Raw genomic sequence first — 15,787 nt, 5'->3', positions numbered from 1 at the left:
TGCCAAAACAGCAGAAATCCCCCACAAATGATACAGGTTTGAAAACTTGACCCCTCAAGGAATTCATCTAAGAATGTATTGAGCATTTTTAACCATCAAAACTTTATAAAATTTAGATTTGAAAGCAAAACTATTTTTTTTTCACTAAAATACTGTTTTAGCACCAAATTTATAATTTCCAAGAGGTTGGTGATTTATTGGTATTATTTTGGGGTACATAATCTGTTTTGATCGCTTTTTATTTGGATTTTTCAGACAAAGAATGAACAAAAAACAGCAATTTATTTATTGTTTTTATTTTTTTGCGCGTTTCACCGTGTGATAAAAATAATAATACTGATATGTACGTCTGGTCAGGACGATTACAGTAATACCAAAATTTATATAGTAAAAACAAGATTTTACAGAAATTAATTTGTTTTTGCATTGCCATATTCTGAGAGCTGTAACTTTTTTATATTTCTCCCGAATGAGCGATATTAGGGCTTGGTTTTTGTGGGAAGATGTGGCATTTTTATTTAGACCATGTTTTATACAGATTGCTTTTTGATCACTTTTTATTAAATTTTTTTATGATTTTTTTTTATAAAATTCACCGTACGGAATAAATAACATGCCGGGTTTACAGATCAGATCATTCCGGACGTGGCCGTACAAATGATGTGTACTTTTCTTGTTTATCTTTGTTTTATCACAAACTCTGTAATTTTATTGGCGAAACAGATTTTCGGGATTTGTGTGTGCTTTTTTTTAATTTTTACATTTTTTTCACATTTTATTTTACTTTATTTTTATTTTTACGTTTTCACTAAGTCGCACTGTGTGACATGAATAATTTTTACTTCGATCGTTGGTCTCATGCATTGCAGTACTCGTGTATAGCAGAGTCCTGTCAGTGAGTCAATGACAGAGCCTGTGAGACCCTGCATATAGCTGGATCTCACAGACCACCGATTACGATCGCGGGCATTCGACCTTGCCATAAGGGGATCTTTTAACCTATCAACCTCCTTTTAACCACTTATATACTGCTGTTGTAATTGACAGCGGTATTTAAAGAGTTAATCAATTTCAACAATAGCTGGGGCCGATACCGCAGGGTATAGACTGTGATGTACAGATGTCACCCATGGGAATTTTGGTCTCAGAGTGGCGCTATTCTCTTATACACGATCACCATTTTAAAATGGAATAAGGCTCCTTAATGGTGAATAATGCATATCGGTGGTGAATAAAGGATTAAATACATTCAAGGGTGAAGTTTTTAAAATTGTATCAATATTGGGGAGTTTTCAATGAATAGGCCTATCCATTTTTTAGGTTACCCCCAAAAAATTGAATTTGTAAGTTTTTATTTTCTTATTTTGTTGCTAAACTTTTAAACCCTTTTTCACATTCAAACTAAATTAAAGATTGCAAGAAAATTGAAGCTGTTGTAAATACACAAATGGGAAATGTAGTTTATTAATCATTTTGCTTAGCATGCTTACGTGCTATAAGGGCATAAAAATTCTACTTTGGGAAATTCAAATTTTTGATCATTTAAAATTCTGATAATTTAATTAAAGCACTTTTTTATTGACTTAAATTTACCACTAACATAAAGTGAAATGTGTCACATATAAACCGGGATGTGTTTAGAAGCATTCTAGTTAACACCACCCAAAGTGATAAGTGTCAAAATTAAAAGGGGATTGGTCATTAAAGCCAAAATTTACTCATTTTTTAAGGGGTTAAAGGAATCTTCGTTAAAAAGGAAACCTACATGTACAATGTGAACCTGAAACCCTGAAGGCAGTGTTATTTCTTATGACCTTGTTATCTGAACTGTAGGGCATCAATGGTTATTAGCACTGCATGATATTTTTCCTCTATGGTTCTATTCTAATGTGAGCATTATGGCATTATTTCTATGGGAACGGTATGACACTACTTGCTGTATTCAATGTATTAATTGTTTTCATTGTATGCGCAATTTTTATGGGCATTGTATGGCACTATTTAAAAAGTACATTGCATTGCACTCTGTGCTATATGCAGCCTATGGAATACTTTGTTTGTATGGAGGGTATGACAGTTTTCTTGCATGAAGTCCATGGCATTATGTGTTTCATCTATGGTATGACACTATTTTTGTTGCTACTGTATGGGACAGTTATGGTTGGCACTGTACTGCATCATTTGTTGATCGCGCTCTATGGCATTGATTGTTCTATGCAGTATGACAATATTTCTGTGTATTGAACATGTTTTGGAGGGAAATTTTACCATCACATGCAGAAACAAAAAAATCTTTCTTACCCAAGTTCGGAACCTGTTTGAAACCCACTCATTGGCCAGAAATTTGCAACATGATTAACAGTATTGGACTAAACAGGTAGGTATGGTAAATAAAAGACAAAGAATAATATCATAATGTTGACTTTTTTAAGTGAGTATTTATGGCCATACTGAGAGTTTTTAGCTTATTTCTTATGAACAGTTGATGTTTTTACACTACACTCTGTAGTACCTACATGATAAGGATTGACAGAAAATTATACTGTATGTGGAATTTGTGAGATGTAGGACATGATTAGAAAAAGAACAAGTCATAGCTGCACATTTTTTATTACTATTTATTATTATTATTATTATCGTTATCATTATGTATTACTAAAAATAGACATATGTCCATAGGTACACTGTATAGTTTCTTTATTAGAATTGCATAAATATAAATAATGTCATCATTTTTCAATCTCCTGGTCTCTCTCTCCGCATGAGATAATTTCTGGAGTTCATATCTGGTCTGAATAAGATGATGAAACATTTAGGAAGAAACATGCAGATAACCAAAGCCCAACTAGATGCCAAGATAGCAAAAATCTCCATAGCTATAACATATATACCCTGAGCACTGAGTGAGGCTGGAATAAAAGATATCCAGACAGTAAGAAAGGCCAACATGCTGAATGTGATAAACTGGGCTTCATTAAAGCTGTCGGGAAGTCTTCGAGCCAGGAAGGCAACAATGAAACTGATGGTGGCCAAAAGGAACAGATAGCCCAACATGATCCACAAGGTAAAGGATGAACCCTCATTACATTCGACAATGATGACTCCAGGTTTACTTTGTGTGTTGTATTGTGGGAAAGGTGGAAATTTTGCTAGAAAAGTGATACACAACGTCAGCTGTAACAACAAGCAAATAAGAATGATGGAGTAGGACACTCGAGGGCTTGTCCATCTCATTAAGTTGCTACCAGGTCTGGTGGCTCGGAAAGCAAACACTACCATGATGGTCTTGGATAAGACACAAGAAACACAGAGAGTAAATGCCATACCAAAAGCAGCCTGACGAAGAAGACATTTCTCTGGTTGGGGATATCCAATGAAGACAATGGAGCATAGGAAGCAGAGGGTTAAGGACAGCAGAAGAAGACAACTTACAGAATAATTGTTGGCCTTTACTATAGGACTTTGTTTATAATAGGAGAAGAGTCTCAATATAAAAAGAGGAATGAATGAGGACATGATACTGGTTGCTGCTAAGATCTTTCCAAGATTATCTTCAAATGTAAGGAACTCTACTGACTTTGGAAGACATCTAGAATGTTCATCATTTGGCCACTGATCCCAAGGACATTTCATACAGTGTATTGAATCTGAAAATATAGCCATAACTATTTACTTATTACCGGGACAGGTTTCTTTAAATAATATAATCCATTAGATGTGTTTTTGGAGATGTAATAGTCTTAGAAATGGGGTCCTAACTTTTTCTATGAAGCACGTCATCAATGTGCTTCTTAGCTTGATCAGTTGACTGGTTCTGTAAGGTTAATGTCACGGCACCCAACTGCCTGAACGAGGAAATACTGATAAATTGTTAAACTTGATTGACATGTGTTCTCTCAACTGTACTAAATATTGTATGTTATCATGTGCTGTTTCTTCGTGTAGGCTGAGTAATGATTATAAATGGCAACAAAATTTGGTTGACTCATCAGTAGAACAATGGATCATCTTATGGCATGAAGTTTGTACATGATAAAGTGGCCTGGCTTTCAAAGTTTTTAGCAGAAACCACCATCTCAAGATGACTTTAAGACAGGCAATCTACTGCTCCGATTAGTAACTCTTTGGATAATTGCTCAATTAGTTTATTTAATCTTGCTAAATAACCTGAGTGCAATGATAACAATGAAACTGAAAATGAATATACTGTAGCCGACCAGCTTGCTAGAGACTTAAATTTTGACTTCTAATATCTACATGTCTGAAACAGTAATTGAATTTCAGCCAGCCACATTTCTTTTGACTCTCATTCATCCTATAAAGAAAGTTCATGGATGCCAGGCTTACTCCACACAAAAAACAACATTCATACCTACCTATTCTAGAAGGGGGAGAATGAGGGCCTCAAGTCATGGTAAACCATCAATTAGTGTTTCTGTACATGACCTATTCAAATGCCAGACAACATAATGGTGGGAATACTCTTTAGAGAACTGAAAAATAAACTTCTCCTAGATAGACCTATAAGACTTACCTGTCTGGTTAGATATCTCTCCTTGAAGACACTGGACACATTCAAAGCAGCAGGCCAGTTGTCCTGGTATAATGGCCTTTCTGTACCCAGGAGGACAACTCTCGCTACAGACCGAACGAGGGAGCTGGTGATTATAAATAATACTTATCAATTAATGTATTTTCTCAGTTAAGAAATAATTATAACAGGTTCTGTTTATCAGAATAGAACTTATTCCACAATTGATGACATAGTAAATACATAGTCATTACTGTATGTGTTATAGACCTTCTGCTGTCTGATCATTGACTTTTCTGGCTCTCCTCAAAACCTAGTATTGCCTGCCATATTTTCTTTGGATGGTAAACAGCTGGAGCATATTGGGTCCACTGATTACCCAAAAGACATAACTTGAATGTTATTCATTGAGAAGTGAAAGGCTACAAAAGTTCAAAACTTTTGTACGCCATGAGTCATCTTCATTAGTGATGAGCGAGCATGCTCGTTATTCGAGATTTACGAGCATGCATGGGTGTTTTCAGAGTATCTTCAGCTTGCTCAGGTGTTATGTTTCAGTCACTCCGTGCACATGGTTTGCGACTGTTTGACAGCTTTAATACATGTGAGAAATGCCTTTTTCTTAGGCATTCCTCACATGTATTAACTTTTAAACAGTCGCAAATCATGAGCATTGACTGACTGAAACAACACCGGAGCAAGCTGAAGATACTCGGCGAGCATGCTCAAGTGCTTGCCGAAATAGTTAACAGAACATACTCGCTCATCATTAATCTTCATATAAGACATATAATACAGAGTCACATTGAGCAATTAAAAATAAAACATCAGAAGTCAGATTCCACTGATGCGCATAGTCTAAGGATATGTCAACAATGTCCATAGTGAGACATTTCCATTAAGGGGGTTGTGCAGTTAAGCAAAATTTAATGTGAAAGTGCCTAAAAAAAAAGTGCTACAATTTACTAATCTGCTTCTAAAATCACGGGTGGCCCAATCCTTAATTATCCTCATCCGTTACAGATTAATTTCTAGTTCTGCTCCACTTCCTAGCCCTTTGTTCGATACAGAAGAGAATTTTTGTGTTAACTCATGACCAAATAGGGGGGCCTGGATGACTGATAAGCCAGTCCTCTATGGCTGAGAATGAGATGGGGGCTGGCTTACCTATTGAAGTTAGCAGTAAGCCAACCCTTTCACACAGAGAACTGGTCATGTGCCAACAGGAAGTGCTGCCTTGTATAAAGGAAAGGACAGGAAGTGAAGCCAGCAAACCTGAGACTGTAGGATATATCTGAAGATGTGTTAACGATAACCGAAGCATATCAGTAAATTATAGAACTTGTTATTTTGAGTATTATGCTGTTTAACTTGACAACTCCTTTAAAGAATAATCTACAAGTGGAAAACTCACATATAGAAGTGTATGTATATAGAGTATTTCCTTTTTATGGAGTTAATTTTTACATCTGATCATTAGTTTTTCTTTATAATTTAAGATTTTAAAAGGGGGAACCTATTTTGTTATTATGATTGCATTTCTGTATAATACATATTAAATCCTTCTCATTGATACCTGTTGATCTCCCATAGACCAGCGCAACAGGATTGAGTTGATGGATAAAACTGAGCCAGAAGGATCTGCCCCATTATAAATTCCAACCTTGACCTGTGTCATGGATCCTTGTAGGTTCTGCCAATTCACAATGTTATATAATGCTGCCGGGTCTCCATTCTGATCAAAGTAGTTTTCATTACCATTGCTTAGAGTAAGTCGGACTTTTTTCATGTAATGTATAAGCTAAAAAAAAAATCAAGGTCAAGAATAATATATTTTAAACATTCTAAACAGGAAAAAGGCAGGAAACAATAGTCAGAATTATACACGATTTAACAATTTTGCTTTATGAAATCTCAAATTGTGTACAAACACTTACCCAGTTTATCTATAGCTATGGTACATATTCTGACATGGATTATCAAGAATAGCTCCTCATCATGCACCTTCTGTAAATGCTAAATCTGCTTAACACCTCCTTTTGCTTACACCTTCTAACCATCTATTTTTTATAGCCCTTTGTATTTCTTAACCATGGTCCCCTACCAGGACCATATTACGGGCATGTGCACACAACTTCTTTATTAGGCTGGTCTGCTCTGAAAACCACCTAAAAAAGTTAACTAAAACAATCAACAAAAATGAACATATACAAGTATAAGTCAAAACGACTTGCTATATCTATGGTCAGCATTTTGAATATCTTTTAAACTCTTAGGCTATGAACACACATTGCATTTTGCTGCTTTTTTATTCAAATTAAATGCTGCTTTTTAGGGTATCAGCAAAGGTATGAGATTTCAAAAATCTCAGGCACACAGTTAGTTTTTTTTCCTGATTGAGTCGGAAAACTTCTGTTTTTTTTTTTTTTTTAAACTGCAGCATGTCACTTCTTTCAGCATTTTTGCAGCATTTCAGCAGCATTTTTTCATCAGAAGGATGTGAAACTCATTTATTTTTGTTTGTGATTTTTCCCAAGTTTAAACCATAGTCTTAGTCTCCTCACCTGAGAATGGCAGTTAGGATTAGTACAGTTTATTTATATTAGTGATATGTACGAGAGTAAACAAAGCACTAACAATTCAATGCCCTACCAATGTCATAGGTAAACTATGCCTGGCCAATTCAACTACCACCCCCCATACTTTTCATGAACTCATATGAACATTTTATGCAAAATAGTGACTATTTTTTCAGACAAAAAAAAACTTTTTCCACTAAACAAATTCATCAAATTGCCCTTTTTTCCAAAAATGTTTTATGGTTTCACATATGTCTTTTATTGGTGGCTCAACACCTTGCATTGTTCATGTTTGTATATTGGAAGCAATGCTGGACTTTGAGATCCTGAAAAATGCAGCAAAAAACTCAGCAAGAAAAGAAGCAAAAAAGCCAGCAAGACCTGCTTTATGTCTGCAGTTTTTTTTACTGCCAAGAGATCAGGTTTTGGCTGCAAAAAAAAACAGCAAAAAGCAACTTGTGAATAAAGCCTAAAAGTTTCCAAAGACAAAAAGTAGTTAAAAGAAGTGAATTGACCATTCTTCAGTTGGCTTACACTCTGAAAACACCTACACTTCAGAACACAAGTCAATGTGAAGGCGAAAAAAAATGTTGCTTGCCAAAATTGTTGAAAAAGTGCATCTGAAACAACTGAAAAAAATGCAAAAAAGACACTTCAGGAAAAAAAACTGCTCATGTGTCACTAGGCACTAAGCCAGAATATAATTCATAACATTCACCATTATTCTTAATAAACTGTATAACTTACTGTTAGGCGTTGGGTGTTTTCTGGATCTGAAATGGGTTCAAAATCATCAGTGGATTCTGTGGTCTCCCATTCTGGTCCAGCTGGGTCAGATGCTGCTCAGCATCATCATTGGTCCCAATGCCTAGCTGGTGCAAGAGATGTACAAGGTGTCTCTTGGGTCTTTGCTCCTAGGAACATGAAGGATAGGTTGTGGAGGGAAACAGGGCTGCTATAGCCTAAGTACAGAATTCACTGCACTGAGCATGCCCATGACTAGAGATGAGCATTGTTCAACTCAAACTGTTCGCAAATCTCAAATTCAAGCTGGTTTGGGTGGTGTTCAAGCCGTTCAGTGAACACTAGTGTTGAGCCACCCCCATAGTGTTCGAGTTCGGTTTGGTTCGTCGAACACCCGTGTGTTCGTCGAACTGTTCGTCAAACACCTTCGAACACCGTTAAAACCAATGGCAGGCAAACAAAAACACATAGAAACACATAGAAAACACCTTCAAAGGTGTCCAAAAGCTGACAAACTGCTCAGAAGACACAACTAACACATGGAAAAGTGACAAGTACATATAGTCATGCGAAAAGAAAAGAGGTGGAGGAGTAAAAGGAGGGGGAGACACAGATATAGGCATGTCATGCCCTTCTAAAATCCAAAAAGTGAGAAGCCGACACGGCCAGTCCGCTCCTGCCCGTGCCACCTCCGTGTCGCCGGGTTTGTGCCAGAGCCGCGGTGAACCCTGATGGCCAGCCCCCCTCTCCCAATACTGGTGCCTGTCCGCTGGTGGGTCGAGCGAGCCCCCCTGTGGTGGAGGCAGCTCTAAGCTTTTTAATTTAAATTGTCTCTCTAATTTGAATGAATACACTTTAAATCCATTTACAAGGATCTATTGGAGGGCAAGTCTCATGCCAGCAGCCGCGTAATTCCAGCTCCAGTAGCGTCCACTAAAGCTGCTGCAGTTAAAAAGCTTTTATAAGGATCGAGCTCGGCTGTCCACCGCAAGGCATCCTACTGCCAGTCCCAGCCCCTATGCCTTGGGGTGCCTCCTGATGCTCTTCACTGAGTATCCCATGGTCCCGAAGCATTTCCTTTGAAAAAATTAAGTGTCTAAACTACAGGTGGTGTAGCTTGCTTAACAGCCGGGATAATCCGCTGACTAGCAGACACTGCTACTAGGCACAAAGTATTTCCTGGGCTAGATGCAGTTAAAAATTTGTAATTAGATACTCTCGTTGGATGCTGAGAAAGCATTCCATAGAGTCTCCTGGCACGCCATATATGATTCTCTTAAAAAGCTTGGGGTAGGGGTCTAGCGGACCCTTTTATAGCCAAAATCACGGCCCTGTATCGCAATACGTCACCTAGGCTGAAGATAAATGGAACTGTAGCACCCTGAGGGCTCGGTTGCTACAGACGTATTGCACCTCACCCAGAGGTGTGATATCTCACTCTCAGGTAAGGATGGAGTGTGGATCAGGACCCGACACCTGCATGCATTACACCACATTGCCATGGGGCAGGGCGAACAATATGCCCCTGAGATGGGCACGACAGTCCCTGTCCCTGGCTGGAGTGGGGGGAGGGAACACTGAGGAAGGGGAACCCTGTAGTGCAGGAGCAGGGAGGAAGCAGTTCCTGGGTGCATTGAGAAGGGAGTATAAAAGGTGGGCACCATCTTAGTTCAGTGCAGAGAAGTCTGAGCAGAAGTGGCAGGGAGCAGGGGCTCTGCATGAGCTCTGCTCCGGAGGCGGGCCTAGTAACAGAGGCCCAGGCCTGGAAGAGGGAGAAGGAAGGAAGAGGAGCGGAGAAGGCTCCAGGAACGAGGAATGAAGGGATCCCAGGGGTGCGGACGGGCGAGTCGCCACCGCACGCCCGAATCCACCTGCGTGGAGGGGTCAGGCCAAAGGGGGAGACCGGTCCCCGAACTAGTGGAGGCAGGAAACGACCCTCAGCTAGAAACCGGAGGCTCTGACATTTTATGTGGCGCAGCCCCTCGCTACACCCACTAGGAAGGCACCACATAGGGTCAGGGAAACTGGCGCCAAGTTTACCAAGAGGAGGCCCGAGGCAGCCGGACAGAAGTGTTGGTAAGAAAGGCCAGACAAAGGACACACAAAGGGGGTCCTGTGAAGTGCTCCAAAGTTATCTGGGAGTTGTCTGAGCCCCTCACCTGGTGAGCACAGTACGACGTGGGCAGCCGTTACCTGCAGACGTGGTCTGGACAATAAGAACTGTGAGAAAAGGCCCTGGACTGCATCACTGACTCCGTGTCGTTACTGCTGCTGCCCTGCACCATCACCCCCATCCTCCGCATACACTGCCCTGAGGCTATACTCCTCCCGTGGGGAGTTATGCTAAGCTCTGCTGCACCCACAACACCAGCCTCAGCGGTCTGCCCTGTAGCGGCGGTTCACTCTGACCGCAATCCACGGGTGGCGTAGTCGGACATTTAAACATCAAAACCACATAAATAGTTCCGCCACTGGTTTGACCGCCCTGAGCCACGGAACTGGGTCGCCGCCACGAAGACTACAACCACCAGCATCCACCAAAAAGGGTCCGGCTCCGGGTGTCCCAAGGCCCAGGGGGTGCGTCAGAACATTTTCATCACCTTTCACAATCACCAATGGGACAAGGCAGGGATGTCCTCTGTCCCCTCTCTTATACATCCTAGTGACGGAGCACCTGCTCTCATCAATTCGCCATAACCCCAATATTAGGTGGATTGAGGTGGGAGGCACCGAGTACAAGTGCTCTCTATTTGCTGATGATGTCCTAGTATATATCACTCAATCACATATATCCATCCATGCTGTTATGGCTGAAATAGATCACTTTGTTACATGGTAAAATTTTAAAATCAATGCAGCGAAGTCTGAGGCCCTCGATGTCTCCCTCCTCAAATCCATATAGGATTCCATCCAGTCCAACTTTCCCTTTGCCTGGCCCTCACAGGGTATCAAATACTTAGGAATTCCTATTCATAGAGACCTCTCCCATCTATGTTATCTTAATTTTGGGCCCTTTATTGAACAATTCCATACAGACCACGGTTGGCAAGTTACAACTGTAAGATTCACTACGTGAACCGCTGGTGTTTTGTGGAAAAGCACATGTACACCGCGTTCCAAATTATTATGCAAAAAGTGTTTAGGAGTGATAAGGGAAGAATTTGTTTGTTTGTCAGTTAAACTCATTGATGGTGATGTGTGTCAGGGCTCTTTATATCACTGTAAGCAATTGCAGACACCTGTGCTAATTAGTTTGGCAGGTGTGTCCAATGAAAGGCAAGCATATTTAAGAAGGCTCTCTCACATTATTAAGCAGCCTACATTTTCTGCCAAAATGGGAAAGAAAAAGGATGTGTCGGCTGCTGAGAAGCAACAAATTGTGGAGTGTTTAGGTCAAGGCATGACTACAATCAACATTGTGCGATGATCAGGATGAAGTGTCTTGGCAATCAAGAAGTATGTAGCTGATTCACAGTACACACGTGTGCGTGATGATAAGGGCAAATTGAGGACTCTTTCCTACAGGCAATTACGTCAGGTTGAAAGAGCAGTGGCAAAAAAGCCTTGTCATAGCAGCAGACAAGTTTTTGAAGCTGCTTGTGCCTCCAACTTCCCCCGAACAACAAGATGCAGGGTCCTTCAGAGGTTTGCAGCTGTGCATACGCCATCCTGTCGACCTCCTCTATCCACTTCACACAAGCAGAAACGGCTCCAGTGGGCCAAACATTACATGAAGACTGATTTCAAAACTGTTTTGTTCACGGATGAGTGCCGTGCAGCGCTCGATGGTCCAGATGGATGGAGTGGAGGATGGCTGGTTGATGGACACCCCACGCAAACACGGCTACAGCGCCAACAAGGAGGAGGTGGAGTAATGTTTTGGGCTGGACTCATGGGGAGAGAGATTGTCGGCCCCTTTAGGATCCCTGAAGGCGCTAAAGATGAACTCCATAACGTATGTGGATTTTCTCAAACAGCACTTCCTGCCATGGTTCAAGAAGAAGAACCGTGTATTTCACAGCAAGATCATTTTTCTGCATGATAATGCACCATCTCATGCTGCACATAAAACATCTGCATCTCTGGCTGATATGGGCATAAAAGGGGACAAACTTATGGTGTGACCCCCATGCTCCCCTGACCTCTACCCCATTCAGAACCTTTGGAGCATCATTAAAAGGAGTGTCTATGATGGCGGGAGGCAGTTCACATCTAAGCAACAGCTCTGGGAGGGTATTCTGTCCTCATGCAAAACAATTGAAGCAGAAACCATCCAAAACCTGACAAATTCAATGGACGAGAGAGTTCAGAAGCTCCTTTCGAACAAGGGGTCCTATGTGAAAATGTAACATCACCTAGAATAAAGTTTTGAGTTGAAAACTGTTTCATTTCAGTTTCTAACAACCTGCTAATGCTTATAATTTCAAAAATGACCATTTTTTTGGTCTTTATTAAAATGAAAAGGTTGATCGAAAAGTTTGGGGGATCTAAGAGTGTGGCAACCCAGTAGTCATGATTACTTCGAATTCTGACAATATGAGGGTCATGCTGCAGGTAGTGCAGCAAGAAGGCACTTATGTGTCTTGCGCATCTCGGAGCCCCAAAATTATTTTCCGGGCTAGATGCAGCTAAAAAATATTTTTAATTTTAAATCTGGTGAAGCTTATTATAGATGGCCTAATAGGATCAGTGCTGCACACTGCTACAAAGCCCAAATTATTTTCCAGTCAAGATACAGATAAACATGATTAGTAATTTGAAAGTTTAAAACGGTTGGTAGGGTGATTTTAACCAATCATCAAGCTTTTACTCTCCCCAGGATGACACAGGGGTAGAAAAGTCGTTTCGGATCCATGATTTGTTCATCTTTATGAACGTGAGTCTGTCTACATTATCAGTGGAGAGCCGCGTGCGCTTATCTGTCAGCACACCACCAGCAGCGCTGAACACACATTCAGACAGAACGCTGGCTGCGGGGCATGACAAGATCTCCAAGGCGTAAGTGGCTAGCTCCGGCCATTTATCCAGATTGGAAGCCCAAAAAGAGCAAGGGTCCAGTGACACAGTCGTGGCTTCAATGTTTACTTGGAGATACTCCTGTACCATCGTCTCTAGGCGTTGACTATGTGTCAGACTTCTTGTCTCCTGTGGCCTTGCAAAGGATGGGCTAAAAAAGTGGTGAAATGATTCCGCAAAATTGATGTTACCAGCAGATACTGTGGTTCTGTTACGGTTTGAGTGCTGAACACTTGACGGTCCCACGGTTGGCAAGTTGGAACTGTGAGATTCACTACGTGCACCACTGGTATTTTGTGGAAAAGCACATGTAAGATTCTGCAACAGTCTCTGCTGATACTCCTGCATGCGTGCATCCCTTTCTATGGCAGGAATAATTTCTGCAAATTTACTTTTGTACCGGGGATCTAACAGTGTGGCAACCCAGTAGTCAGGATTATTTCTAATTCTCACAATTCGAGGGTCATGTTGCAGGTAGTGCAGCAAGAAGGCACTCATGTGTGTTGCGCATCCAGGAGCACCAAGTCCCTGTTGTGTTGGTGGCGAGGTAACAATCATGCTTCCTTCCTTTGTCCTCTCCCCCCAACCTCGCACAACAGAAATGTGATCAAGGTCTCCCTCATCTGATGAGTCTTCCATCAGTTCGTCCTCCACTTCTTCCTGGGCTCCTGCACCTTCCTCACTAGTTTGGCTGCTACCATGCGCCCTGGTAAAACCATCTCCCCCACCCTCACATGCCTGCCGCCTTGGTGCAGCCGACCTTCTGGACCTTGCAGATGTTAGCCCTTCCGCATACAACTCCTCCTCCTCTACTTCCTCCACCTCCTCTTGTGCCACCACCTGACTCCGAATTCTGTTTAACATGTGCTCCAGCATGTAAATCACCGGAATAGTCATGCTGATAATGGCATCGTCAGCACTAAACATCTTCGTCGCCATTTCAAAACTGTGCAGAAGGGTGCATAGGTCCCTGATCTGAGACCACTCCTCCAGCGTGATTTGCCCCACCTCTGAATCTCGTTGGCCCAGGCTATACGTCAGAACGTATTGCACCAGGGGTTGTCGGTGCTGCCACAGTCGCTGCAACATGTGTAGAGTTGAATTCCACCGGGTAGGCACATCGACTTCTGTAGAGATGTAAGTCGCTGAGCTGCGGGATGCGAACGGCGGAAGTGAGCACACAGCGACCGTGCCCTCTGCAGAAGGCCATCTAGTCTGGGATAATGGGCTAAAAATTGCTGGACAACCAGGTTCAACACGTGAGCCATACAAGGCACGTGTGTGACATTGCCCCGGCGAAGGGCCGCACCCAGGTTTGCAGCATTGTCGCACACGGCCTTCCCTGGTTTCAGGTCCAGTGGAGACAACCATTCATGAAATTGGTTCTCCAGAGCTGACCACAACTCCTCAGCTGTGTGACTCACATTTCCCAGACATTTCAATGTAAAAACCACCTGATGACGTTGAGCCCTACTGCCAGCATAGTAAGGAGGTGTGCAGGATCCCTTCTGCGCAGTTAGAAAGCTTGTGGCATGACCAGACAGGCTTTGGGTGCAGGTGGAAGACCGAGAGGAGGTTGAGGAGGCAGAAGCAGTGGAGGAACTTTGACATAAAGAGGATTGACGCACAACTCGTGGGGACGGCAAGACTTGGACAGCAGCCCCTTGTCCTGCTGTCACCTAGTTACCCAGTGCCCAGTCAGCGACATGTAGCGCCCCTGTCCATGCCTACTCGTCCAAGTGTCTGTGGTGAAATGCACCCTGTCACACACAGAGTTTCTCAAAGAAGCGGTGATGTTGTGTGCGACATGCTGGTGGAGCGCAGGCACACCTTTCTTTGAGAAGTAGTGCCGACTGGGCATCTGGTACTGGGGCACTGCGACGGACATAAGGTCTCGAAAATCCTCTGTGTCCACCAGGCGGAAAGGCAGCATTTCTGTAGCCAAGAGATGCAGATGGTGAAATTCAACCTCTTAGCTTTCTCATGGCTAGGAGGAAATGGTCTTTTACTTGTCCACATCTGAGGGACCGAGGGCTGGCTATTGTGCTTAGACGGGGTTGATAAGGGTGTCCCCGGCAAACTGCCGGTCTGTGAGGAAGATGCAGGCGGACATGTTAGGTTGCCTTGATCCAAAGGTGGTGCTATCGATGTCGGACAGCGCTCAAGACCAGCTGGTGTTACCACCTCCAAAGAAAATGATGACCTGCCAATCACGCTGGCTGTTGCGGGTAAAGAGGTGGCAGGTCTGCGCCCCAAAACAGGTGTGACTGCTGTCCCCCCAGTCACAGAGGATGAAGAGGCCGCGGATGCACAAGATATGGCAGACGGTGGTTGGCCCGGCCGGCTAGGCCGCATTGTAGCACACTGAGCTTCCCACTGCAACTTATGCTTCATGTCCATGTGCCGGTTCATGCATGAAGTACTCAAACTATGTATTTTTTGGCCTCTACTTAGCTTTTGCTGACAAATGTTACAGATAACACGAGTTGGGTCATCTTTATCGATCTGAAAAAATGCCCAGGCTATGCAAGGCTTAGCACCCATGCGACCTGAAGAGCCACCACGACTTGTGGTGAGAGGCAGAGTTGTGTTTGAGGATGCAGTTGTTGACGTGCTTCCAGTACTACGTCTCTGTCCAGGAAGGCGCAACCTGACCTCGTCGTCACTAGCATCTTCCTCCACCTCCTCTGCTGACCTCATCTCTTGGCTGACTGTGGGTTGACAGTAAGTGGGATCTCCGACCTCATCATCATCACCCTGTGCGTTATCACACCCGTCGTCCTCAGAGCCAACCTGTTCCTGCCCTGACAAAAAACTAAAGTTGTCGCTCCAATCAGGTATTTGAGTCTTATCATCGTCTTCCTCATTGTCTCCACCAACAGGAGTTACAGTTTGGGAATGAGGGTCTACATTATGG

The 15,787-nt window shown here is 42.5% G+C and overlaps 1 protein-coding gene across 1 annotated transcript in view; it reads right to left on the bottom strand.

Annotated features, from left to right (window-relative positions):
- Positions 1 to 2,736: 2,736 nt before the first annotated feature.
- The window catches only part of LOC141167403 (extracellular calcium-sensing receptor-like), a 35,600-nt gene continuing 22,549 nt past the window's right edge, over positions 2,737 to 15,787 (bottom strand). The window contains exons 3-5 of the mRNA XM_073654810.1: positions 6,108 to 6,332; positions 4,535 to 4,658; positions 2,737 to 3,647 (exon numbers count right to left, since the gene is read on the bottom strand). Of these exons, the coding sequence (XP_073510911.1) occupies positions 2,737 to 3,647; positions 4,535 to 4,658; positions 6,108 to 6,332 (1,260 nt within the window). The remainder of the gene's footprint in view (positions 3,648 to 4,534; positions 4,659 to 6,107; positions 6,333 to 15,787) is intronic.

The sequence above is a fragment of the Phyllobates terribilis genome, unplaced genomic scaffold, assembly GCF_046119375.1.
Source record: "Phyllobates terribilis strain yellow unplaced genomic scaffold, ASM4611937v1 Scaffold_11__3_contigs__length_659146591, whole genome shotgun sequence".
Lineage (NCBI taxonomy): Eukaryota > Metazoa > Chordata > Amphibia > Anura > Dendrobatidae > Phyllobates > Phyllobates terribilis.
Note: the sequence above shows the minus strand (reverse complement) of the source record. Positions and strands in the feature narration are given on the sequence as shown.